Here is a 26,535-nt window from a genome sequence, read left to right on the forward strand (position 1 = left end):
AAAGCAACTCAGAGAAGTCTTACTAAATTCTTATTAACATAGTATGTGTAAAGTATTTCATATTTTTCATACTAAAAATAATTAGCAAAGTTATTTGACCTAAGCCTCAATTAACTGGTTTTCCCCTGTTGTTTACAGATTTGAGTTGCCTTGGTTTACTGTAGTTTTCATTTCCATTGTTTGTATTGCTTGCTATGAGCTTTTCTTTAATAAAAAATAAAAAAGCAGAATAATGGTGATTTTGCCTTATCTTGTCATTACAAAGAAACAGTGCTATAGTATTACCAACATAAAGAAATTCCTTCCCTCTCTCCTTTTCCTTGGATTGGGCCATTCGCCAGGTTTTCTAAGTTCACACTCTGCCGTAGCTCCGTGGCCAGCAGGACTTCAATGCCCCTACCTATTGCCCTGCTCCATGACAAAAATGCCCCAGGATTGACTCCTTGGATGATCCATTCTGGAGATCAAGTCACAAGAGTCAGGAAACAGCTTGCCACAAAGGGGCCACATTCCTTCTTCCTAATCACATTCTTCTCTCTTTCCTATAGTAGCTCTCACAGAAAAGAATGAGCAAAATAAATATATGTTTTCTCTAGGTACAGATATTGATTGAATGTTGGGGAAAAGTTAGAAGTGTCTGAGGTGGTGATAAACTAAAATAAAACTTAATCAGCCCCATACAGACACAGACACAGACACAGACACACACACTTTGCATATTTAAGTCAACTCTCAGGAAGATGGAAGTCAGAAATAGTGTTTAGGCAGTTCAGAATGACTGGGTCCACCAGACAGGCTGCTAGAGAAACTCTGAAGTGTTCTCTGCACGAGGGATTTGTTCAGTTCCTGGTTGTGCTCCATTACTGGGATAGTTGCTGTTAGATATTCAGTTAATTTATAGCCTAGAAATGGTGCAGGGAAAATAATCAGTAGTATATTTCTGGAGTATGGAGGTTAGAAACTCTTTTCTTTTTCTCTTCAATTTTCTTTCTTTCCACCAGTACCTGCCAATAGGTCTTCTTCAAGTTTTGCAAATCCTTTTTTTTTTTTTTTAACGGAACCACAACACATGCATCATGAAGCTACCATGACAATTAGCTGAAAGTCTACACTTTTTTACTTCCTTGTTAATTAAGTGGAGGGGAGTATTTTTCTGTTAGATTAATTTTTTTTTATTATGGGCAATAAATCTGTTGACCAGCCTCAGACAATGCACAGCTTGAGTTGAACACTATTGCACTTCATTCAAAGCCATCTTCCATTCTTCGAACTCATCATGCTGAGCCAGATTGATGAGACTGGAAAATTCCCTTAGGAAAAGCAATATCACCACTATCCTCTTTTCCCCCTGTTGAGAGCTAAGAAAGAAGCAGCCTTACCGACAATTCATTGTCAGATCCCGATTTACTATATGTACCAATTATTTTTCAGCACATAGGCTGTTACCAGCTCTGGTTCATGATTACAATACAAAACAGGAGGGTTTCTGTATTGGCTAAGGGACAAGCAGATATCACACAATCCTCCAAAAGGTATAAATGACTAAGGAGTGGAATGCTAAGTCTTTCAGCTTAGAGCATCACCAATCCCAACAAAAGATCAGTGGCTTAGTGAACAAAAGGCATCCTTCCCTTTAGATGTACCTGCTCAACCCTGTTCAAAAATCCCTCTCCTTTCCTGATCTCCTTCACTTTACTGATATCCTACTTACTGATCTGATGTGAAGCACAAAAGCACAGATTGGCAATCTATGAGAAACATTGATTTGCTTAGCACTCAGCCCCATTGATAGAGGAAAAGGACCTCTCATTCCACCCTACCCCTCTGCAACCTCCTAAGCATCCTTAGTGTGGTACAACAACAACCAAGGGGAGGCAGAGGTAGCCTGGGGAGGTTGACAAGGGCTAGAAGCATGGTTTCAAAGTCACAGCAGTGAGATCACTCAATTCACAAAGATAAAAAAATGCGACACTGCCTACTACAGAGGAATGGCTGGTGACGTTTAAAGATTTTGCTGAAATGGATAAATTAACTTCTTTGATTAGAGAGAAGACATTATCTATATGTGTTTCTGACTGGAAGTCTCTTATGGACTAAGATTGTATAAAAATGAAAACAATGAACTTGAGACCTTTGGTGTTGATGATTAGATAGGATAGATTATTTAAAAATGATATGATGTAACTTTAGAGAGGTCAAATGTGCTTGTGCTTATAACTGGTGTGAAGAATATCAGATGCCACTTTTTTTTCTACATTTCTTTTTTTTCTTTCCTTGACCTTTGTCTTTTTTATTTCTTTTTCTTTTTTTATTACTTTCTACTAGTTGCTTTTATTAGCTTTTATCTTCCTGCTTAAAGGTTTTGATTAAAAAAAGCTATCTATCTAGCTAACATCTACCTATTTATTACCTATCTCAAGACAATAAAGTTAATGCAATATAATCAAAAGTTAATTCAGTGATCTATTTTACTAATGTCATTTGACCTGATACCATAGAGCAGGGGTGTCAAACTTGTGGCCTGTGGGCTGGATACATCTCATGACAACGTCGTGACAACACAAGTTTGACACCCCTGCCATAGAGTAACATTACATCTTACATAATACATCGGGATTCCAAGCACCCAAAGTCTTAATGCTGAACAATTTGCCAGCAGGAGAATCAGAAACAAGCTGCTATTAACCCAGGCTGTTAGGAATATAAGTCACCTAACAGGTATTTGGGTTAGAAATATATAAACCAGGATAAACATTTTAGTACTATATCTTTAAGGGAATGCAAGAGCATGCAACTGGGTGTGGTTTCTCAAACAGCCATAAGATGGAGCCAGAAACCTGGGTTGTTTAGTCTGAGTCTCAGAAGAGAGTGTGCCTAAGTATCTGTTTCCTTCTGTTGGAAAGTATTGCCGTTGCTCCATTTCTTCTAATTGACTGATATTACCGGATTTAATGTAAGTCTGATACTGAACTGTTTTTGACACTGGAATTTGATATTTGGGTTATCCCTGGATTGAAAACTGACTGATTTAACTTGTGAATGACTTTGGATTGCTTATTTTGGACTTTGCTTAAACCTTTCTGGAAGTAAAAACCTACATTTACTGTACAGTGTATCTGTGTGCTCTGTGTGTATTATTTCAACACTACTCTCTATACGTCTCCCTGTATGCGCTCATTCTCCTAACAGGGAATTACCTCAACACAGGCCTCACTCAACCATACATTCAGCATGACAGCTGACCACAAACTTCACAAAAAATAACGTGACTTACAACTACAGCTCTATTCAGAAACAAGCCTCTTTAAGTTGTGGGGAGAGGTTGTTTCAAAGTGGGCATATCTAAGACATTACTCATTCACGATAATGTTCTTTCTAAGCTGAAGAATTATTTCTCTTACTTTTAAAGGAAAAAACCATTACCAGTGCTATTTTTTTTCCAATCCCTTTCCGTCCCCATAGACAAAGCTTCTTGGATGAGAAGCAAAACGTCTTCAAAGAAAAACCAGAATGTCCAGTTGCCTCTTGAAAAAGCAGCTTTGGGTCCCATAGACAAGTAATTCAGGTTTCAAATATCACAGAGGTGGGCAACAGATAACTTCCCTGGACCCCCAAATAGAGTTTACCAAGCAGAAACATGCTTATCTCTCCCAAAGTAAGAAAATGAAGGCAGTCTAGAACAGGGGTCTCCAACCTTGGCAACTTTAAGACTTGTGGACTTCAACTCCCAGAATTCCTCAGTCAGCAAGAGGAATTCTGGGAGTTGAAGTCCACAAGTCTTAAAGTTGCCAAGGTTGGAGACCCCTGTTCTAGAAAACACTGCTGATGACAGGGCAGGGCAGGACCATTCAGGAAAATGAAACAGAACTTCTTCTGTGTCCGTAGAGTGCCAGCTTACCATTCAGAGAAGCTACCCAGAGAGACTAGGTTGCCCCAAACACAGCAGGAATGAAGCTGTTTCTTCCATTACAGGCCTGTAGTTTTGCGTTTAGAAGAGCAGAAAATTGACACCAAATAAGTGAAAACATACACCCAGCCTGATGATAGCTGAGGAGAGATTTTGGCAGAATGTGAGGGAACACTTGTCTTTGTTAGAATGTTTGTTTTGTTTGGAGCTGTTTTTTCGTTTTGTTTTGCACTGCAGTCATTTCCCTTGTCTTGGGTGTAATGCGGTCTCATCCATTACAGAAGCCCATTTAAAAAGCTATTTTAAAGCAAAAGTGTTATTTTAAGCATGCTAAAAGTGTAATGCCAGGAAAACACAGGACCTTTCCATGATTGTTCTCAATTTGGCTTCCGATCTCCTCATGGTTCACAGAGGACACCTCCATACAATGACTATGAGCCCATTTAAGCTGCATCAGGCTTTTGATTCCAGGTTTTTGGTCACTGGCTTATTTGGAGAGCCGATTGAACATTTTGGCCGGGATAGTGGGGTGACTGGGGTATTCTGTAAGCTAAGTTTGTGACACTGACTGAATGGTGTTGGTGGTTTGCATTTTCATCCCAACTTTGGAGTTGCCTTTCTACAGCCTGACTTATATACCATACTGTGTTTCTCTTCCCTTCTTTCCCAGCAAAGTCATCTATTGTATAACCATGGTTACAAGCCTTGGAAAAATATGCAGCTGCAAAAGTATTATAGGCTGTTCTCCTTTCCACCTTTAGAAGCTTTTAAACATAACAAAAGAATGTTAGGAATGTTTTCAAAGCTTTGTTTTGTTCCACAAAACCCTCCTTCCCCCTTCTCAGAATTTCCTATCACAGTGGAAAGTGGGGTGAGGGGGGTTGAGAAGGACCTTTGTTTGGTATTTCTTTTTTGGCATGAAATGGTGAAGAGGGAAGTTTCGCCACCCTTGGAGGGAAAGAATTTCACACACATATGCGTGCGTGCACACACACACACACACACACACACACACACACACACACAAACACACAGACCATAATGGACAGCTAGAGAGAGTATTGATTGGTCCAGACTGACCCTTGTCTTCTGAGGTTGGCAAGAGTGAAGGCAATTGTATGAGCAATTTCAAATATGTTGGAGAGACTGGGGAACGGAATTGGTGGAGAAGACCAGAGATGGCATTGGTTGGTCCAATCAAGCCAATTCTATCCTACTTAAGGTCTTTTAGTTCCATCTCTTTGCTGATCCATGGCATGTCACAGACTCATAGTGTTCATGATTTATCTGTTCCAATCCCTGCTTGGTGCAGGATCTAGTAAAGTACTGTATTTATTTGCATTTCAATAGATTTCATTAAGCTCTTGGATGACTGTCTGTGCTGAAAATGTACTGGCTTTGTTCCAGTTATTCAGAGTGATTCCAGAAGATGGCAATTAAGGAGGCCTGTTCTATCTTTTTAGCAACCCATTCTAAAAGGGTCAATTTTATCACTTGCATATGTTTAAAATTGACATCATGAAGCAATTGGGAGAAAGTTTGATTGGAGTCTCATTCTGGCAAAACACTTCAGAAGGACACCAGTGAAAGACCCCGAATGCCGTTAAGAGATCCAAAAAGACAGAGTCACGATGCAATACACGTACAACACATGCACATGACATTCATCAAGCAACTCAAACAGCACCAAAATCCACAAATCCAGAATATCATGTTTGGCAAACAAGCCCCAGTGGGTCATTGAAGCTTCTACTTGTGGAAGCCCAGAGTGTGACTGAATGCACACACCATACTAAACTATGGGGATTTTTAAAGCTATGGTTCATGCAAAAACCACTACTGATATCATTAAACACCATCAACTATATATGGCTTACAAACTGTAATGGCTGGGTTCAAAAAGCAGCATGAGATAAGCTCTAGACTAGAGTCTAAAAGTAACATCCTATCACTCCACTGAGTGATACTGCATAGTAATAGCATGGAAACAGTTTATCTAATTCAAAATGTATATGGGGAGGTCTCCTAGGATATTTGTATCATGCTCAATACCCCTTAAGCCAGCTCAGAGAGAAAGTCAGACTGGCCCACTGGTTCTTAGAATCCGTGTCTATTCCAGAAGGATTAGCACCCAGAAGTACCTCCTCAAAAGGCAGAGGTGTCAAGTACAATAAGAATCCCTTGGAGCAGGAGGATGAAATCACAATGGACCACAGCAATCATCATGACCGTTTTGCTATTTAAGTGGATTGTGCTGCCATATCACCCATAGGGTAAAACAAATGAACTTTTTACGGCGTATATTCTGGAACTACATTCCCCCAAAATTCCTGCCAGGCTAACCAGTAGTTAAAGTCCGACACATCTTAGGGGCGCTGAATCAGCAAACATTTTTGTTTAATTTAATTGTATTATTAAAACGCGGGGGAGGGGGTGGAGCATTGCTTCTAATTATTAAGTTACTGAAGTGCATCAAACCCTGACCATTCCTATTTCATGTTCTTCCACTTCTGCACAGAAAAAAGATTACTTTCAATCTGGCCCATCTCACATTTAAAATTGAGGTCATGACTATAAGAATAAAATCCAGCTGGTTTCTACTGCTCAGATGCTAAACCCATTTACTTTGGAGTAAATGCCATTCTGTTTGGAGCCTCTCCCCCCACTATGTGGGGTCCTGGATGCTGGCTCAGAGGCCAATTCCTTGCTGTAACCCTGGATTTAGGTCAGGTGTGTGCAATTGGAAGAAGTTTGTTCCTTTGCTTTCATCCCAGAATTTAACAAGGCTATTAAATTTGACCAAACCAATTAGATAACCTCTCTGTCACAAGGACTCTCTGTGACAAACACTCTCTGTCATTCCCAGACTGTGTGTTGACATGTCAGGGAGAGTCTCTTAGCCCAGGAGAAGTGGAGCACCATATACTGCTGACTCTTTTAACAGGGTTATAAAATCCGCCCTTACTTCTTTCCCCGCCCCCACATATTCTCATGCCATCACTACTCCTTGGTTACTCCCAACAGGCACCAATGTGGCCAAAGTCAAACTAGCTTACCTCCTTGCCCTCTTTCCTACATTATAATGAAGCAAAGGGAGGGAATTCTGCACAAAACTGTGGCTGGGAAGTTTGCATAGCTAAAGCACATGGACCAGGACTCATTCTCCCCTGAGAAATCAAAGCTGGTTCTACCTCCTTTTCATCCGTTACTTTAAAATGCAAAACGTTTTTTCACCAGGAAGATCATCCTGGCTAGCAAGCTGAATCCTGCACTTATTGCCATATTTGTGCTCTTTTCTTCCCTGAATTGCAGCTCGGACCCCAACGTAGAAAACCTCCAAAGAGCACTCCTTAGTACAGGATTTAGATTCTTAGCTGAAAAATGCAACAAGGGCAATTTTAAGAACCCAACGGTAGAGACCAAACCCAACAGGGAACAGACTCTGAATTGATCGACCCCCCCGCCATGAGAATTGAAATGGTGGATGGGGTACCTTGGCTTGATCCCACAGGACTATTCTTATGTTCTAGCTAGCCCTTTGGGGCAAGATCACCACCAAGAGATTTCTGAATAAGATTTAAAATACCCAGCTAAGATAGGGATTTCCTTAGCTATCATAAGCAAAGGAAAGTACATAAAAATTGAAATGTCATGGCAGATGCACATTTGGGTAACCGAAAGAGCTAGTTTAGAACCTCTTTTATTTCATTAAGATACAGTCTTGGTCATACACTGTTAGCCCTGCAAGGTAGCCCAGACAAGACGCACAGCCAGCAGTATCACATCTATCTGTTATAAGTTTATATTAACCGAATCTTGCAAGTCTGGAAGTATTTCTCCTCCCACCCCCCGCCTTTTACTCTCTGGAACTTGGGAGGATCATTTCTGAAATGCTTCCTACATACTCTCTCTTTGGGTTCAACCTTCCTGCGGGCTAAGAAAGCTTTTATATGCTGGTTATCCCATCTGTGGCTCTCCTTCCCATTGCCCAAGGTCATTCCCACATACTATTGCATACAGATGCCACAGATCAAACACACATTCATGTCAGGGGAGGGGGACAAAGAGGCACTCTATTAAGAAAGCAAAAGCATGCCCAATGGCAAAAATAGGTAACATACAACACAATAGAATAAATGAAAGGTGTCCAACTTTGCAGATATCCAGAATTGTAATCCAATAGACCTACAGTAACTTGGAGAGGAAGCTTCACTGATATTCAGCAAAGGGTGGGCCCACTGGCCTGAGATCCAGGGCCCAAATATCCGGGGGGAGGGGTGTTGTTCAATACCCACCCTGCAAGCAGCAAATGATGGGCCCAGCATCAGAATTGGGATTGAAATTGGTAATTCACACTTACAGAAGCTCTAGCGCAGGGGTGTCCAACCTTGACAACTTTAAGACTTGAGGACTTCAACTCCCAGAATTCCTCAGCCAGCTTGCTGGCTGAGGAATTCTGGGAGTTGAAGTCCACAAGTCTTAAAGTTGCCAAGGTTGGACACCCCTGATCTAGCGCTTACTGCCATACTGTGACACATGTAAGTAATGGTTTCACTGGGGAACATTTCATTGAGGAAGTGGGAGTTCCCAGGTGAGTGTGTGGTTAGGAATATTCATTCTGTTTTTGGTCTATTTTCCTCTGAAGAAAAGCTGCTCTAAGGACATGTGCTTAGTTAGGACAAAAGAAGCCAGCTCCACCCTATTCTTGTAGCCATGATGTACATGAGTTTAAACGGGGAAACAGCTCAGAAAATCCTACCTTTGAACAGGGTTTTATTTTGCTTCATATTTTTGCACACATGTACCAGGAATATATAAGAAATAATAAAGCACGGAAGTGCCGTGGGAAGTGACCTAGACAAGCTAGCATTATTCAGCTTGTCAGCTTAAGGAGAGGGGCTCAGGCAAACCATTAAACGGGGAGTCTAAAATTATCTCTGTGCACGAGGGCTGCCTCATATGATTTACAACCTGCTTTATGTACATTTTCCTTTGTAACAACCAATAGCGCTGCTCAAGAGAGATGACCAGACAGAAGGCCTCCTTTGCCACTCACCCATGCTCCAGATGCTGGAAAAGGCAGCTCTTCTTTGGTCTCACTTCCTCTATACCCTTCAAAGGGTGCTTTCCAGACGTCTGGCCCTTGTCCTATTAGTTCTCTCTAAATCAAAGGCAGATTTGGCTGACTGTTGCAAAGAGGAGAAAATGCAACCCTGCTAGAATTAATGCTTGGTCAATTTAGGAGAGGAGCATGCTGAGGTCACAATGAGAGCCAGTTATGGCCAACAACAGATGAACCTGCATTGCCTCCCTTCCAGAGGCATCTTGCACCCCTGGAAAAAAGGCCATGGTGCTTTCCTCTCTTCAAAACAACATGCATATGCTAAAAAAAACCTAACTGAAATTAAAGGGCTCACTTTTATCTACTTTTCCAAAATTGTGTGTCCCACATCGAAGCGTTTTTCCTATGAAAAGTTTGGAGATACCATCACCAAACAGGGCAGTTCTTCCTTTTGCGGCCTTACATCTTGTGGCCAAACATTTCAATCTCATTTCAGTTGCACTGTCTTTGAACTTCACAATCTGATAAGGAATTTGGTGGAATTTCCTAAAAACTTTAAAATAGCCATTTATACCTCTTGCTCACTAAAATATGTGAATTCTGTCCTTTTCAAAGAACTGCTGACATTTCTGCCTTCTTTTGAGTATCTCGTGCCCATTTGCATTTTGCAGTATTGCCAATCTCACTTAATGTCCTCAGGAGCCATAAAGTCCACAATTGTGTTACAGCCATGTTGGCCATTATAAGTCTTTTCTGAGTTGATGAGCATCTTCAGAATTCTGACATCTATCTGGGATACAAAGATGGCTGTTGTCAGAAGGCTTTTCTGACAGTGGTGGGATTCAAACAATTTAACTACCGGTTCTATGGGTGTGGCTTGGTGGGCATGGCAGGGGAAGGATACTGTTAAATCTCCAGTCAGAGGTGGTATTTGCCAGTTTTCCGATCTACTCAAAATTTCCACTACCGGTTCTCAGAACTGGTGAGAACTGCTGAATAACACCTCTGCTTCCTGATCAGAAAATGGTTTTCATGAGGAAAACTAGTGTCAGCCCTTTGAGGAAGATCAGGACTGACACTACAAATTTAGAGTTGAATTCTGTTAATACAGGCTATAATAACAAAACTTTGAAAGCCCGATAACATTTCACCTTCCCTCCCTCTTAAACCAAAGAGAATTAAGGCGGAGCTGAGTTAATTTTTTTTCAGATTTTCCTGGACTCAGTTTATGTTTTGCTAATTATCTCCACATTCCTTTTCTAAGGTCATCTCTGTACTTCTCTACACCCAGTCACAAAACTCCCCTTTACCACTAGACATGGCTAGCTGAGGAATTCTGGGAGTTGAAGTCCACAAAATCTTAAAGTTGTCAAGTTGGAGATACCTGAACACTAGACAAACTTTCTGAGAATGTGGTCCAAAATTTCTAGATGTCCCTGAACGGAGGGTTGCTGTCTTAGTTTAAGGTGGACTCTAAGTTCCCCTTATCATTAGCCTTCGCCAGTTGGTGGACAATCTTTCAGCCCCAAGTGTCTAAGGAGATTCTCAGTCATTCAGGTCACGGTTGTCCCAAAGGTGCTTTTTCAAATGGCAGCTGGGCTTTGTTTTTCCTTGAAGACGTTTCGCTTCTCATCCAAGAAGCTTCTTCAGTTCTGAGCTCCAAGAATTTGGTGTTTGAGAGGATACTTCCAAAGTGGATGGGAGTAAGAATCCGAGGGAAAGGCATAAAAATGGCCAGTGCCAGGTCAATGATCTAAGATGTAACTCCTCCACAACCTGTGCATTAGTCTTCTAAAAATGCCAGGAAACCACTGCATTCCAGTGAAAAGCCACAATGCTAAATTTTGACAACCCAATTACATCACGGGAAATTGCCAGCTACTCAAGAGATAATTTTAGGAGTCGCCCAGGACTGTGGGTGGACAAGGTACACAAGATAAATAAACCCTGTTCAGGTACCTGGATTTTGTCAGATGGAAGTTTGCAGTCATAATGAGAAAATAGACTAGTTTGTCATATGAGTTGACAAGTTTTTGATCTAGATCCAACTGTGAAAAATCCCATTAGAGACCTGATTCAATGGGCAAAGTACTTACTCTCAGCTGAAAATATTTTGCAGAAAGGATAACAACCTGTGTTTTGCAAGAACTTCCTTGAAAAAGCAGGTTAGTCTTTCCTATCTTGCTCTTCAGGTTTCAGATCATGATTCAGAACTTGGTAATTCTGCCCTTTGAAATGGGTTACTGTTAATATTTTTATACACTGTTAAAATTCTTGTTTGATTGTAACCTTCAAATTGGGAGAATTGGAAGATACAGGGCAACAGTCATTGAACCAAGGTAACTCTGATGGGCTAATTTACAGAATACCTGGGCCATGAGTTCCATGGGAATGTAATTTGGGGAAATTATAGCCATCTTAGTCCCATAATATCTTCCAACTACACTTCCCAGAAACTTGTAGGATGCATGGCGCCCTGATTTTTCCCCCACCTCCCTCTGGCCACTCTGTGTGTGTGTGTGTGTGTGTGTGTTTGTTTATATTAGATTTTTATCCCGCCTTTATTATTTTATAAGTAACTCAAGACAATGAATTTATATAATACTCTTCCTATTTTCCCCACAGCAACAACACTGTGGTAGGTTGGGCTGACAGAGAGTGACTGGCCCCAAATCACCGGCTAGCTTTTGTGCCTAAGGCAAGATTAGAACTCACAAACTGTTTATTTCTACGTCAGCACCTTAACCACCACACCAAACTGGCTCTCTGTCCAATTGTACCACTGTACGCAATTGGACACCAGAAAGTCCTGACAGGCGAGTGGCAATTGGCTGCTTTGGAACCGAGGCCAAAATTTGAAACCTCTTAATGGCAGTGTCGAATGAGGGAAGAGTGAGGGAGTGAACTCAGGTGCTTTCTGGCAAGGTATGTTTGGCTGGAAGGGAGGAAGCATGTGCAGTGAGCCCCCTTTCTCCCCAGAGGGAAAGGCCCTTGGGGACATCCCAAGATTGAAGCTGGGGTTCAGTTTTCCTCACATGGTGATCCTTGTTTTCCCTCCCTCTAACAAAGTGGCAGGCAGTTTCACAGGCCAGCCGAGGAAGAGGAGATTTTTGGCACTCCTGCAACTCCTGGGCCAGGAGTTGGGAGCCAGGCTGTGTAAATGGCAGATGAGCACACAAAACCACCCCCCTCTGCCCCGCACCGCCAGCAACAGTCTGCAGAGCCAGAAAGATTGGGGACCACTGATGTAGCCCACCCCTTTTGCATAAGTGCTTTATGTGTACAAGCAGTTGTCAACTTACAACTGTAATTGAGCCCACAATTTTGGCCGTAAGTCTTGGGTCACTACATGACTACATCTGAATGTATAACCTTTTGTGGCATTCTTGTCTTTGTTCATGTACTTCAAACTTTCCTTAACAATATGTTCTTCAGATACATTGGATTTCAATCATCAACCCACCCACTGTTCCAATGCTTATTTCTGAAACATGGGAAAAAAATATAGAGAATAAACTTGGCTTATTTTGGCCAGATGATTTTGCGGTGGCGAAATCCTATAGCTATGATTCAGCGCTGCATGATGCAGAGAAGAAAAAAAGAACCCAAAGAAAATTTGTCATGTCTCTGAAAGCAGAGACCTGCTGATTTACAAGAAGTCAAAATTGCTGAGTCATTTTTTCCACATTGCACCCCTCCCAGTGACCGAGACATAGTTGTAAGAAGGGATCCCCTGAGAAAGGAGAGCAGAGATCCTGCTCTTATTTGTAACAATACAGAGGTGGCTGATATTTAAATAGGGCCTTAGCTGCATTTCCACATTATTTCATAAACAGGAAAAAAGTAATGTGACTTTGAAGGAAAATCAACTCTCTGCTTGAGAAAATCTAAATGCATAATATGCTCATCCCTTTAGCAGCACAGCCTTGTCAGAGAAATGATTATTGAACCACTAATCAGCCATATGGTTCCTACGGACTATTTCAAAGATGTATTAATAATGGGACTCACCTTTCACTAGGCCTTGATTTGTATGGCTATGATTCACTGAATAAGCCACAATTGGCTGGGTTCACACAAATAACTAAATCGTATCCAACACGCCACATATTGGTTTACTGTGAACCTGTGACAAGCCTCCTCCGCTGAGGATTGGTATCAAGAGATAAAAATGCATTCTTGCTCTTGGTTTTTCCTGTTAGGCATTGCAGGCCCTCCACCCAACACTAAGAGCATTAAAGAGTCTGGGCAGGTTCTTTTGGAATCTCTATTTCACAAAACACCAGCAAGCCAATTTACACAGGGCAACCAGCTCTGCCACACCATAATCCGTGGTATTCACAAGCCACCTCCAACCAGAAACCAACCTGGCTCGCAAGCTTTCTATCTCGTTCCCTATATCACCCGGGAGGTGTGGCAAGGAGTCAGTTTCTCCACCCAGAAAACAAAGGTCAGGAAACATATGGGTAAGTGTGTCCTCCTGCAGCAGAGCATAAGCGGGATCATAGCCTCTTTCCTGGCATTTGCTGAGCCACTGGTTTCTGAAGCACCAACAAGAAATTACTGATAGTGAGGTAATCTTGTCCTCCCAGGTTGCTCACTCATTCGCTTCTATGCACGAACGCTGATTATGGCACACAGACTCTGCAACCCAAATGATTCTGGATCTAAATATCCACACATTCTGATTCATTCTGGGATTTCAAGTGAATACTTGAATTTACCTACTGGGTTCATTTGTGTGGGAGGAAATGACTTTGTCTAAACAGCTAGTTATTTTCAGTGTTGAAGGAAGCATTATTTTTGCCACTGGAAATTGTTTAAATAGCTTCTTGAGGTCTGAGATGGTCATATCTAGAAAACTGTTCTATTCACTTTGTTTTTCTAATTGGAAGTATAATTCACTTTTCATTCTGCTTTTTTTCTTTAAGTGCATGCTCCCAATAACACTCTGACACTTTCCTTATCTCTCCAAACACACTAAAGGTGCAAATGTCTGATATATACAGTGTGTGCAAGTGACAGATGCCACACTGAATGATGTATGCAAAGCATACCAAGAAGGTAATACTATAAGAAAGGTGTTATTTTAGATATCAGTGGGGTTACTTTTATGTAAATGAAATTCTGGAGTGTTTTCTTATTACATACTCCTTGTTTATAATAGCGAAACAATCACTTTCAACAGACCCAAATCCCACAAAAGGATCATACCAAGAACTGCCAAGATACAGATCTGATCATAGAATATCTAGCAAGTAATTTGAATATATTGATCTTCATAAGAAATGTCACACTCCATATTGCATTCATATTGGTTTCGTCTGTCCAGTCTAGGCTCCGTTCTAAAGTCAATGCTCAGATAAAATTTCTCTTTGGACTCAATTCACAAGTGCTGGCAATATCCTGGCTCTCCATCTTTGTAGCTAGCTATCACATTAGTCACAGTGTTACTTATATGGGTGAATCTGTTTTCGTTTTAATGTCCAGTGCATATCAAATGCTAGTTTTTTAGATTAATGTTGCTGCAATAGATGAAGACCCAAATTCCAAGACAGTTACAAAGGAACATTTGGAGACAATCTGAAATTAAATTGGCTACTGTCCAAAGTACTTCTGCTTTAAATTTATCTTTCGATGGCACAAAAGTGGAAGGCATAACCTCATCATATCAATACTTAATCATACCAATCCTATCTCATACTAACACTGTTTTTACTCTTTACTCCCTATCTTCTTTTCCTGACTTTTTCTGTTAGGTTGATTAGCATTCAGCCTAGCAAAAGGTTTTAGACTGGGGGTTGCCAACCTTTTGGACCTCAGGGACCACCAAATTCATCATTTCAAATCCCACGGATCACTGATATGAATTTTGACTGACAGTGGCTTGCTGGCATTGGTGGAAAAGTCGGTCCCATATTCTACAGCTGCAATAGTCACAGGATTGGCCTGTGCACCAACCTGCCATGGATGAGCTGCTGTGGGATGACCAAAGGGGCAGGGGGGGCATTGAGCGCAGAAAAGCTTGAGCTATTACCTACACAAACAGCAACGAGGAAAACTATGGGGCTTCCAAGGCGCTCAGCTCAACCCAACCCGGAGTTCCCGTCAGTCCCGTAACAAGCCGGCAGCGAAGGTCAGATGCCCAGACCAAAATAGCACCAAGGAAGATGGGCTCCTAATAACCAGGCAATATCTCCCTCCCCTTCAGCCTTCATATAACAGGACTCCCCGAGGCTAAGGTCCAGGTGTCGGGCTCTGAGTTTGCTATGGAGCCCATCAGCTCTGAACACACCTCGCAGCAAGTCAGCTGGCAGTGGAGAATAGCACCTTAGCTCTGCTGACGCTGGATCTGTATTGCTGTTGTTTGCTAGCTGGATCTGTATTGCTGTTGTTTGCTAGCCGATAGTGTTGAAGGTTGCTTTAGAATGACTCAGCAGAGCTGTGAGCTGCAGGATGGATTCTGAAGCAACTGCAGGCTGAAGGATGAATTCTGAAACAACTACGGGGATGCAGGATGGATTCTGAAGCAACTGCAGGGTTGCGGGATGGATTCTGAAGCAACTGTGGGGTTGCGGGATGGATTCTGAAGCAACTGCAGGGTTGCAGGATGGATTCTGAAGCAACTGCGGGGTTGCGGGAGGATTCTGAAGCAACTGCAGGGTTGCGGGATGGATTCTGAAGCAACTGCGGGGTTGCAGGATGGATTCTGAAGCAACTGTGGGGTTGCAGGATGGATTCTGAAGCAACTGCGGGGTTGAGGGATGGATTCTGAAGCAACTGCAGGGCTGGAAATGGCTTTTTTCATGTATTGATGTGGTGCATATTGTTAGAGGGGGTTGGGGCACATATAGGTGGTAATTAAGCATTAAGTTAAGACATGGTGAAGGTGGCACCAGGTGGGGATCAGTTAGTGAGGGTTGGAATAGGTTAGGGATGTAGACATGTTATAGGGTGAATAGCATTTAGAGATAATAGGTTAGGCGTGGCCAGAACTAGAACTGTATATAGCCCTGGGTGTGGTAGGGTGTGTCTCACGATAATGGTAATAAAAGGTAAGAGAGCAAACTCAAACCCAACACTAACCTTGCCTGGCTTTTAGCCATTCTTGCCTGATTAGAATATTTATTGTTTGCTGATATATTGAATAAACCATCATTGTCCTAAAGAGGAGCTGGAGTTTGGATTCATGTAAAGACAAATACTCAAGGACTAGCTGAGAGAAGATTAGCATTGGGTTTGAGTTGCCAGGTATCTCCCGCCGCTTCCAAGCAGAGAAGGGTTCCTCCCTCCAGGCCTTGAAGCCTCTCCTCAGAACGTGCGTGTGCTGGGTTCTCCCCACGGGGTGAGGGCATCTCCCACGGAGGTTCCCACCCACCAGTAGCAAGCCCAGGTTGGAGGGAGAGGGAAAAGGGCTCCGGGTGCCTGGCCGTTGCACTGCGCCCCACCCTTGGCAGAGCAGAGTGCCAAGAGGGATGAGAAAACTGACACCGCCACCCCCACCTCATCCTGCGCCTCTGAACTGGATGGTGAGTGCAGACTTGCCCACTCCACTGCCTCCCACCACCACCAGCCAGTACTTTTTCTGTCCTGGGCCGTCCCTACAGTCCGCAGCCATCGAGGAAGAGCCCAGGCCAGGAGAGGTGGCCTGGAAAGTGCGTGAGCACCGTGAAAATGCAAGTAGTGCAGTGTTCCTGCACCTTCCAACCATCTCCATCATAGCTTCAGCCCACCTGTACCACCAGGCCCTCTTGCTGCAATAGCACCATTACCGCATATTGGCTGGAGAGCGCTGCGCTGCTTTTTGCATGTTGCACCACCCGCAAATTTGCACATTACACGTGCCAGCCCCTACAGCAGAGATTTCAAACCCCACCATGGGCCAGTCCCATATTCCAGAGCTGCAGTAGTCACAAGACTTGCCCTTTGATCATCCCGGAGCAGCTCATCCATGGCAGGCCGGTGCACCCAGGTGGAGGAGCAGCTGCTCCAGGTTGACCTAAGGGCCAGTCCTATGACTACTGCAGCTCTGGAATATGGGACCGACTTTCCCACCAACGTCAGCAAGCCATACCGGGGCGGATTTCCCTATCCCAACATTGGTCTTACCTTCCAGTTCCAGCTCGTGTGGCTCTACTCAAGGTAAGGTTTGCACTCGGCTGAAGGGTGGGGGCCAGCGGGTGGGTGGGCCATGTGGGTGGCACAGCCTTGTGTTCCTGCGCAGCCTGGATTAATTGCTTTGGGGGGGACATTGTTGGTGGACCACCAACATTTTCTCATGGACCACCGGTGGCCCGCAGCTGCTTTAGACAACCTGAAGGTAGGCTCCTAAAGTTGCAATCCTTCAGCAATTAAAGTAACATCTGACATATTTTGTTTATCTCTTCTCATTAGAGTCATACAGCTCTGCTTTCATTGCTTCATATACAATATACGATACCATAAAAACGAACCAATAATAGGCACTTGTTTGAGCAATTCTCTTCTCAGCTAAATATATTACATCAGAAAATGATACTGATGCACCCCCTCGGTGCACACCAGGATCCTGTCCCAAATATTAGTAGAGGAGTAATGGCACAGCTTAGTATTAAAAGTAGAAAGAATGCTATGTAATTTACAGGTTTGCAAGGGAAAGGAATAGAGTGCTTCAAAAGAATCCTATTTTTCAAAAAGACCCTATTTGCAGGAAGTTTTCCCATGTCCTCTTCTTTGATTTAAGCTTTCAGTTTTGGGTCTATGGAGGTGAGCGGTTGTCACTCTAGTTTTTGACACCAACATATCAATTTGGTTTCCACACACACATAAGTGATCGAGGTTATTGACCTTACTTTCTCCTCAGCAACTCATTCCTTCCTGAGAACCACCCAGACTTTTTGCAGATCTGATTAAGGACAGAAAATTTGTAGAAACAACAACAAAAAAATGCTAACCACTAATGGAAGGAGAAGAGCATACGGTATGCTGCTCTCTACTAACAATATCCTCAGGGAGATGATCAAAGCTCTAAGATCAAGTCCACAAACATGTGACCAAAACCCTGTCCCCTGTCCCCTGTCCCCTATCCCTTATCCCTCTACTAACAATATCCTCAGGGAGACGATCAAAGCATCAAGACTGAGTCCACAAACATGTGATCAAAGCCCTGTCCCCTATATGGATCAGGACAGGATTGCCATCTTGACTTTTATGATTGCCTTATAGTCCCCAGTCCCTTCTCTCTGGGTCACAAGGGCATCAAGAGGCTTTCCAGAGCAAGTCACTGCGAGGGCATGCATTGTAAACAGACTGTCTAACCACAATAGCCAAAGAAGCAGCGGTTCACCAACTGCTTTTACACAGCAAAATTCTGAGCAGAGAGTCAGCAGCAACTGTCTCTAGCTTTTTCTCACACACCCCTCCCCGTTTCCCTTCTGAAAACGCTCCCACCCTCCCAATGACCTCTTGCAGAGGGGAAAGCAGCAGGATTCCTTCTTCCTGGAAAACAAAGTGAAACAAGACTGGTTTAACAAACAGGACTTTTCATTCTTCAATTAGCAAACTCAAATCGTTTTTTCCCCCCCTTTTTTCTTCATCTGTCTGTTGAGTTTCATGGTGATGGCTAAAAAAATTGCTGAGTCACCATACTGACGATGTAGACAAGCAACCGCGAGGTTTTGAAATCTTTCTGGTTCTGGAATGTGTTTGCTTATATTACACAGCAACTTCACAAATGACCAGCACGCATGCATGATTGGAAGCTGCGGAGGAAGGAGTCTGAGTAAGGCATTCATCACAAGTCCATATGTGAGCCTTGAACCAAGGAGCCACCCCTGGGCATCTATCAGACTCCCAAGTTCATGTGGCTTCCACAGGCAAAACCAAGCAGACCATCAGCTTGAACAGAAAGTGGTTTCCTGTGTTTCTACTTAATGAGAAAGAGGCCTTGCAAGAGTGACAATGCTCAGCATTTGTTTGCAAAATAGCAAACAGAAAGATAATTGCAGGGAACATAGGAAGGCAAATGGTCCTACTTTTAAGGGTTGTGTGCATGCTTCAAAACTGATTCAGGAAAAATGTCCCATGCATCCTGTGAGTGCAACTTCTCTCTCCTATTTTCAGTACAGCCTGATCTTTTCAGGCTCCCACACATGCTTGTAAAAAAAGAAAGAAAAAGAATGGTGCCACCACTTTGAAAATCATATTAATTTCTAGGAGTGGATTCTTTCTTAAAACAGCAGTAGCACTTTTTAAAAGTCACTTTTGTTAATTCTGAGGAATGTTTTTTTTTAAAAAAAAACAATGGCACCAATCCATTCACTGAACATGTATAGTCCGAAAAATTAACCACAGAAGGCTGAGCTTGTCACTCAGTTACAGAGCTCTCCATATTTGAAAACTGCTCCATTCTTAAAAAGTAACACAAACTCAAAAGCAGCTCAGGTGTGTCACATAGATCCATAATGGAATGAGATTTAGTGGCAATGAAAAAGCACATCATTACAGCCACTGTGAAACCCACCTAGTGGAGCTCTCCATTTTAAACTTTCCACTGCCTAACTTGGCCATTTTTGTATGATGTGTGTAGCACAATTCCCCAAGGAGATGCTTTGAAAAGAACTAGCAAAAGGACCCACAGAACAGCTGAAATAAAGAACTATTGTTATAACCTTCAGCGTAATAAATGTCTTGGAAAAGAATTTGATCTTTCACTGCTTTCGGGGGTGATTCAAACCACATACAAGCTTCCTTGTTATTATCAAAATAACTAGACAATGATGCACATAACAGCAACATATTCTAGGTTAATGGAAGAATGGAACTGTAATAATAGCTCTAAAAACTTGGAACAGGAGTTTTCTTCCTACTGTGTGTTCATCCATTTATCTTATCCCATTGTTACTCCTGGTGAAACCGATTCTTGGAATAAGGTCAGATCAGTAGAATCTATTTAATTCTTGCCAAAGATACATCTCCTAAATCTAAATAAATGAACATACAGCCCTGAATGCTTTTATTTACCCAATGCCAAGCTTTGGTTTTAAGTGGACTGCACCCCAGACAATGACAAGTCCTACACTCATGTATTTTCACTCTAGCAAGTGGGAGCTCCCATTCTGAAGCTGTGTAGCAGCCAAGGATATGATGTGTGATTTAATATCAGCTTTACCCTATAACTGTACATCTGTACCTGAATTACTGCTCTTGTTTTCTTGCATCACATTCATACATTATGTAAAATGATATTTAAGGTGCTATCCTGTACAGTTTAGTTAGATGTGAATCCAACTGATCTTGAGTCAACAGATATTACTTCAACCGAAACATAGTCCCCTTAAGTGTATCAGTATGTTCTTAAGAGTAAGGCAACAATCTCAAATTTATTTATTCATATTATCTATCAAAATACCCCTGACCCATTGGGTCATAATTTTAGAGGTATACAGTACCCATATCAGATTTCTCAATGCTTTCAACAATGGCAGACCTTCTGATGTACTGCTTTCACTGGAAACATTCTTAAAAATTCAGGGAGATATTGTTGTCCTGAAAATACTGCACGTTAAATTGTATAACATCAGGAGTTGACGATGGGAATTTTCTTTAACTTTCTGTATTAATATTTATGTCATAAATGTTTTAGAAAATTTGCCAAATTTTAATTCCATGGGAGTCATGGGTTCCAGATTTTGGGTGCATTCTGTAAATTAGCCCACTTGAAGTATCTTGATTAAAAATGGTTGCCCCATGAAGCACCATTTTGCCCAGTTAAAGGTTATAGGAACAGGAGTTTTAGTAGTATAGATAAAGCTGCCTATCACTCACAAAATAACTCTGGGTGGCTTAACGGAAGTTAAAACAAATACAGCAAACATTACCCCACCCATCTCCAATGCCTAAAGATAAACCGTTAACTTTATTGAGCAACAATAGTGGTAGACCTCATCTACCCCTTGACTCAAATGCCTGGGGAAACAACCAGGACTTATTTCAATGCCTTGCAAAAGGCTGTTATTATATATGGGTACTCATTGTAGTTTGGAATTTATTCCCAGTATGCAAGTGTTAATATATCACATGATCAATGGGATTTACTTCTAACTCACACAAGGCCATGCTACACAGATCACTTCTTAAGTTTCAAAACTCGAATCAATTTAAGTGATACCCAGGATTTTTTTTTTCAGAGCATGTACATATGACCATAATGTGTATCTACATGCTGCTGCATGCATATTTATCCTGCCTTCACACTCAGAAATGTACACGTTATGTCACTGACACATTCACTCATTTACATATTGACTATGAACCTCCATATTGGAAGACTCTTTCCAAATACAGACGCTTCCAAACAGATGGCTCTTATGATATCTTAAAGAATTGGGAATAAAAAATGAATAAAAGTTAGGAACACATGTGAAAACTGCAAATATAAAACATATCTTTGCTCCAGCCTTAAATCCCATATGTACCAAGTAGTACACACACAAACTTTTCTCTGGAAGCATCCTTAGTATTTCATAATGTGCGAAATATGCCACATTACTTATGAAAGTTAATTAAAAATAGGCTTGTTTTAGATATCCTTGGCTAAAGTAGTACTGGAGTATTGGACCTACCGCTCTTCTCCCCTCCCCATGAATTGGATGAACGTCGTCCAGGTCATTGGTTGTCCCAAAAGTGCTTTTTCAAAAGGCAACTGGACTTTTTGTGTGTTTGTTTCTCCTAAAAATGCCTGAAGATGTTTGGATGAGAAGCAAAACATTTTCAAGAGAAAAAAAAAACCCCAAAGTCCAATTGCCTTTTGAAAAAGCACCTTTGGACATGAGTGAGATAGTTTTCAAAGTCAATTAACACTTTTTAAGCAATTTTATATACTTTTTAAAAAAGATCTAGACATTGCCTTATCCATTTGGAGAAAAATTAAGGGCCATCCTATCTCTTTTATCCAGGTTGAGGCAAGATTTTTAACCCAAGTCCTGTGATGGGGTTGCAGTTTTAGGCACTCGATGGAACAAACCCAACCGAATACAATTGGATAAAAAATATTCAGGTGATATTCTCACAACCCTTGTAATCAAAATTAGTTCAACCATAAATGACCATCAACCCCCTCTCGCTGGCCTCGCACAAGCACACCAAAGTTGCTTTACAGATCAGGTTGGCCGGATTTCTCCCAGCCGGATTTCTCCCAGCCGCCGGGGGCTCGAACGAGCAAAACCCCTTTGGGATTCGCCTGTTACGTGAACCCAACCGCCTCAGCTAAAGATGCGCGTCGTCGACCGGCGCAAGGCAAGGCGAGCTGGGAGAACCTCCGACTCTAACACCCCGTCTGCCTTGCCCGATTCGCTCACCTTCCAGATGGGGGGCCGAGAGCTCTCGGATCGCCCTCACCCAGGTCTCGGCAACATGCCGGTTCTCCTCGGCGTCCTGCGACGCCAAGACGCAAAAGGTCTTCGCTACCTTCTGCCGAGATTCCCCGCCGTACCACCAGCCCTTCTTGAAAGGGTAGCAAACGACGCAGAAGTAGGCGGCCGCCGGCTGCTTCGAGGCGCTCCTGCTTTGGAAAGCGTAGCAGCCCACGCAAGTGGAGAGGCTCAGCGCGCTGCCCGCGTTGCTGCTCCGGCCGGCCGAGTCCAGCCGGCGCACCAGCAGCTCCGAGCCGCTTGTGAGGCTCAGGGCACAGTTCACCTTCAGAGAAGGGACGAGGCGAAAGACGCCCGAGAGCAAAACTTCATCGGAAGCGCCTCGGCCCGAATCTCCTTCCATCGCCCCAGCCGCAAGGAGCGGAGCGGGCGACCCGGCGCGAAGCGAGGGCTGAGCTCAGCTAAGCGAGCGAAGCAACGCTGCTCCGGGACTTTCTTCTCAATGAGCGGCGGAGGGCCGGCTTTTGAGATTGGCGCTTTGCTCTCTGGAGCCATCGGCAGGCCGCTCCCGGGAATGGCGGGAAGCGGCATTCATTCAAGACAAACGCCCAGCGCTTCACAAGCCGGTCGCTTTTTAGCCTGCTCTTCTTGTGCGCACGGAAGATTTCGTTTAAAAAAGTTTACCTGGCTGGGCCCGCGAACTAAAAATCCGACCGGTCCCCAACTGTTTGTTTAGAGGACTCTAATAAGTTCCACGGGGATTAGGGCAGGTGTTTTTGGTTGACCTTGACTGATCTTGTAAAAACTGGGTAGGGTTGGATTTGGTTTGTCCATGGATGGGAAGTTCTCAGGTCCATAGGCCCAGAAAGTAAAGTAAAAACATCTCAGAAGCTAGCTTGTTAAGCCTACAGTACTCCTTGGCTTACCACCACAATTCAGCCCAAAATTTATGTTGTTAAGTGAAACAGTTGTTAAGTGAATTTTGCCCTATTTTACAACTTTTCTTGCCGTAGTTAAGCGAATTACGGCAATTGTTACATGAGTACAGTACAGTTGTGAAGCCAGTCTGGCTTCCCCATTGACTTTGCTTGTAGACCTTTGCAAGAGGTGGTCCCCATGACCCTGGGACACGGCAACCATCATAAATATGAGTCAATTGCCAACTGTTTGAATTTGGATCACGTGACCGTGGGGATGCTGCAATGGTCATAAATGTGAAAAACGGTAATTTTTTTCAGTGCCATGATAACTTCAAATGATTACTAAACAAACTGTTGTAAGTTGAGGATTACCTGTATTTGGTGCTGTTGCCGTAAGAACAATAGAGGCATGGGTCTGAAGACTTCCTTTGTCCCTTTCCTTTGTATCTGACATGGACTAAACAAAAATGTCTTCAAACTGCAGGGCTTCGAGGCCCAAAAGTTTCATTTCTTTGCTATTCAGCAGGCAAGTAGGCTGATAGCAATGTTGCCATTAGTATAGACACCTATTTCCAACTCTAATTACCACAACAGGCTGAAATCTCTGCAGAAGACACCAGACATTTTGTAATATTTTAAAGAACATCCTGCCAAACACAAAATGGACTTTGTCCCATTTTTCATTGAAAAGGTAGAAGTCTAAGAGATCATGGTAATTAGTCTAGATTTTATATAAGGCTTTTCCGTGGAATTAGAGGTGGCACCAGTGATGTAACTATTGTAAAGACAGGGAAGATAGATGTTGGGATTTGCAGGCAATGGACCACCTGACTCCCACTTGCTACGCAGTCCTTGCCCCACAAGTTTATCCAACTTCATGCCATAAGGTTGAAATTGCATTAGGAATTATCCTTGTCCCAGAAGATAGATTTAAGATACAGAAGGATCTTGACAGACTTGAACATTGGGCACTATCTAACAAAATGAAATTCAATGGTGAAAAAAGTAAGGTTCTACATTTAATACCACTTTATAATGCCTTGGTAAGGCCACACTTACTGCATTCTGTTTTGGTTGCCACGTTGTAAAAGAGATTTTGAGACTAGAAAGAATGCAGAGAAGAGCAACAAAGATGATTAGGGGACTGGAGGCTAAAACATATGAAGAACAGTTGCAGGAACTGGGTATGTCTAGTCTAATGAAAAGAAGGACTAGGGGAGGCATGATAGCAGTGTTCCAATATCTCAGGGTCTGCCACAAAGAAGAGGGAGTCAGGCTATTCTCCAAAGCACCTGAGGGCAGGACAAAAAGCAATGGGTGGAAACTAATCAAGGAGAGAAGCAACTTAGAATTAAGGAGAAATTTCCTGACAGTTAGAACAATTAAGCAGTGGAACAACTTGCCTCCAAAAGTTGTGAATGCTCCAACACTGGAAGTTTTTAAAAGGATATTGGATAACCATTTGTCTGAAGTGGTGTAGGGTTTCCTGCCTAGGCAGGGGGTTGGACTAGAAGACCTTCAAGGTCCCTTCCAACTCTGTCTATTCTATTCTATTCCTTCCACTGAAACCTAACAGATATCAGTGGTTCTGAAAATTACCTTGCCTGGGCCGTGAACATTATACAGAGCCACTGATATTTGCATAGCAACTCCTTCCAGAAGAAAAGGTAAGTATATTACCGTATTCCAAAAGAAAAAGAAAAGCCACTTCATAAAGTGGCTTGAAACATCTTAAAAATTAAGGTATTTCTTATGGCATGTCTTGCTTGGATCCTTTTTTTAAAAAAGAAAGATGAAAACCTATGGGGGAGGGGATATCCAGAGCTATCCAAACTCCCCTATAAAATATTGTGCTGTGGCGTATTTTAAGAATACTACTACTAAATGCCTCCTTGTTTCTATGATAAGTGAATAACTATTATCACCCATTACTTATTGAACAATTAGTAAAGACACAAGGTTTGCTGAAAAAAGAAAACCCCCAAGGTTGTAAGACCTAGCACAGAAAAAGATATGCTAAGTAAAATTTTAACAGCTGAACTTCTGCCTGGGAGGCTCTCTAACACAGTAGTAGTAAGAGCAGGTTGCTAGAAATAGCAGCAGTCCAAACCAAATAACTCACAAAAACATGGAATTGTCAGGTATTTATTTCCATTTGCTGATTCCAGAGGTGTTGATGTCTTCAAATAATTATTTACCCTTCCTCCCATTTTCATAACTCTCTATGCACAGTAACACGATTTTGCTTTGATCCACTGATTCTAAAGTAATTGATTGCCCAGCAACAATTTCACAGCAAGTCTGGCTAAAGCCTGATTGAGAGCTTATACTGTATATGATTCCAACAGAAGAGAATATATGTAGCTCAGGATTGAATCATGGAATCTTTGGTACTCTCTGAACTTGAATGTTTGATTGTAAATGTTTCATTATCCAACTAGGCTAGTCAGTATGGGGTTTGCTGCCTTTTTACATACAGTAGTTTGCTCTTTTAATGTTGATGGGAGAGGTTTTCTTTTAGAAGTTCCTTGATTAAGGTATTGTTTTTCACTTGATTGTTTGATGTTAATTCTTGCTTATCTGAATGTAGCTGCTGGATTTGTTCTAGCCTTTTTGTTTCTTTCTTAGGTTTTTTTAATTGTCTTTTTTGAATGGTGTGTAAATGTGGTTTGTATGTCTACTGATGGCTGATTTGTCCAAATGTCAAGTTTCTAGGAATTCCCTAGTGTTTTTGGATTTAGCTTGGTTTAGGTTGCTCACAGTTTCCCTCTTGAAACAGTGGTTGAATCTGTCCATGTGTTATGAGAGTAAAGAATTTTCATCATGCCGTTTGACTGCTAGTTGATGTTCATGGATGCACTCTACTAATATTCTGTCTGTTTGTCCTACATAGTGGCTGTTAAAGTTGTTACACTCTATGTTATAGATTCCTATTTTTAATTCTTGGGCCAGTGGTTCTTTCGGTTTACTTTACATGTATGTAAACATTTAGTGTAAAACATTTAATTAGTTTTGTGCTCCAGTGATGCTGTGTGATTGTAATAATCGGATGATTGTTTCCAAGATGTTTTTGACTTGTTGTTTTCTTCTTTCCTTGTGAATGTTATTCCTTTGATGATGTTGGTTGTTTCGTGTATCTTTTCTCTTCCCCTTTTTATGATGAAGATTATCCTTTGCAAACTAGATCCATACTTTTGGTTGCATGTGTGGGAGTACTTTAAACATTGCGGTCCCACATATACAACCAAACATATGGATCCAGTATATTAACAACATCTGTAATAATAAAAAACAAAA

At 42.1% G+C, this 26,535-nt stretch overlaps 2 protein-coding genes and 1 long non-coding RNA gene across 4 annotated transcripts in view; 1 reads left to right on the forward strand and 2 right to left on the reverse strand.

The window, feature by feature from the left end:
* SPHK1 (sphingosine kinase 1) overlaps positions 1-22,822 on the reverse strand; it is a 31,943-nt gene extending 9,121 nt beyond the window's left edge. Inside the window, exon 1 of the mRNA XM_026702171.2 lies at positions 22,307-22,822. Within this exon, the coding sequence (XP_026557956.1) occupies positions 22,307-22,721 (415 nt within the window). The 5' untranslated portion in view covers positions 22,722-22,822. The remainder of the gene's footprint in view (positions 1-22,306) is intronic.
* The window catches only part of PRPSAP1 (phosphoribosyl pyrophosphate synthetase associated protein 1), a 174,575-nt gene that overhangs the window by 98,187 nt on the left and 49,853 nt on the right, over positions 1-26,535 (forward strand). The gene's annotated exons all lie outside the window — the stretch shown is intronic.
* The window catches only part of LOC113437171 (uncharacterized), a 28,663-nt gene continuing 27,497 nt past the window's right edge, over positions 25,370-26,535 (reverse strand). For both annotated transcript variants that reach the window (XR_003374182.2, XR_015741802.1), the window contains one exon: positions 25,370-26,514. This is a non-coding gene — a long non-coding RNA (uncharacterized LOC113437171). The remainder of the gene's footprint in view (positions 26,515-26,535) is intronic.

Source organism: Pseudonaja textilis, chromosome 2 (assembly GCF_049901715.1).
Source record: "Pseudonaja textilis isolate UNSWEBS1 chromosome 2, rPseTex1.2, whole genome shotgun sequence".
NCBI classification, from domain to species: domain Eukaryota; kingdom Metazoa; phylum Chordata; class Lepidosauria; order Squamata; family Elapidae; genus Pseudonaja; species Pseudonaja textilis.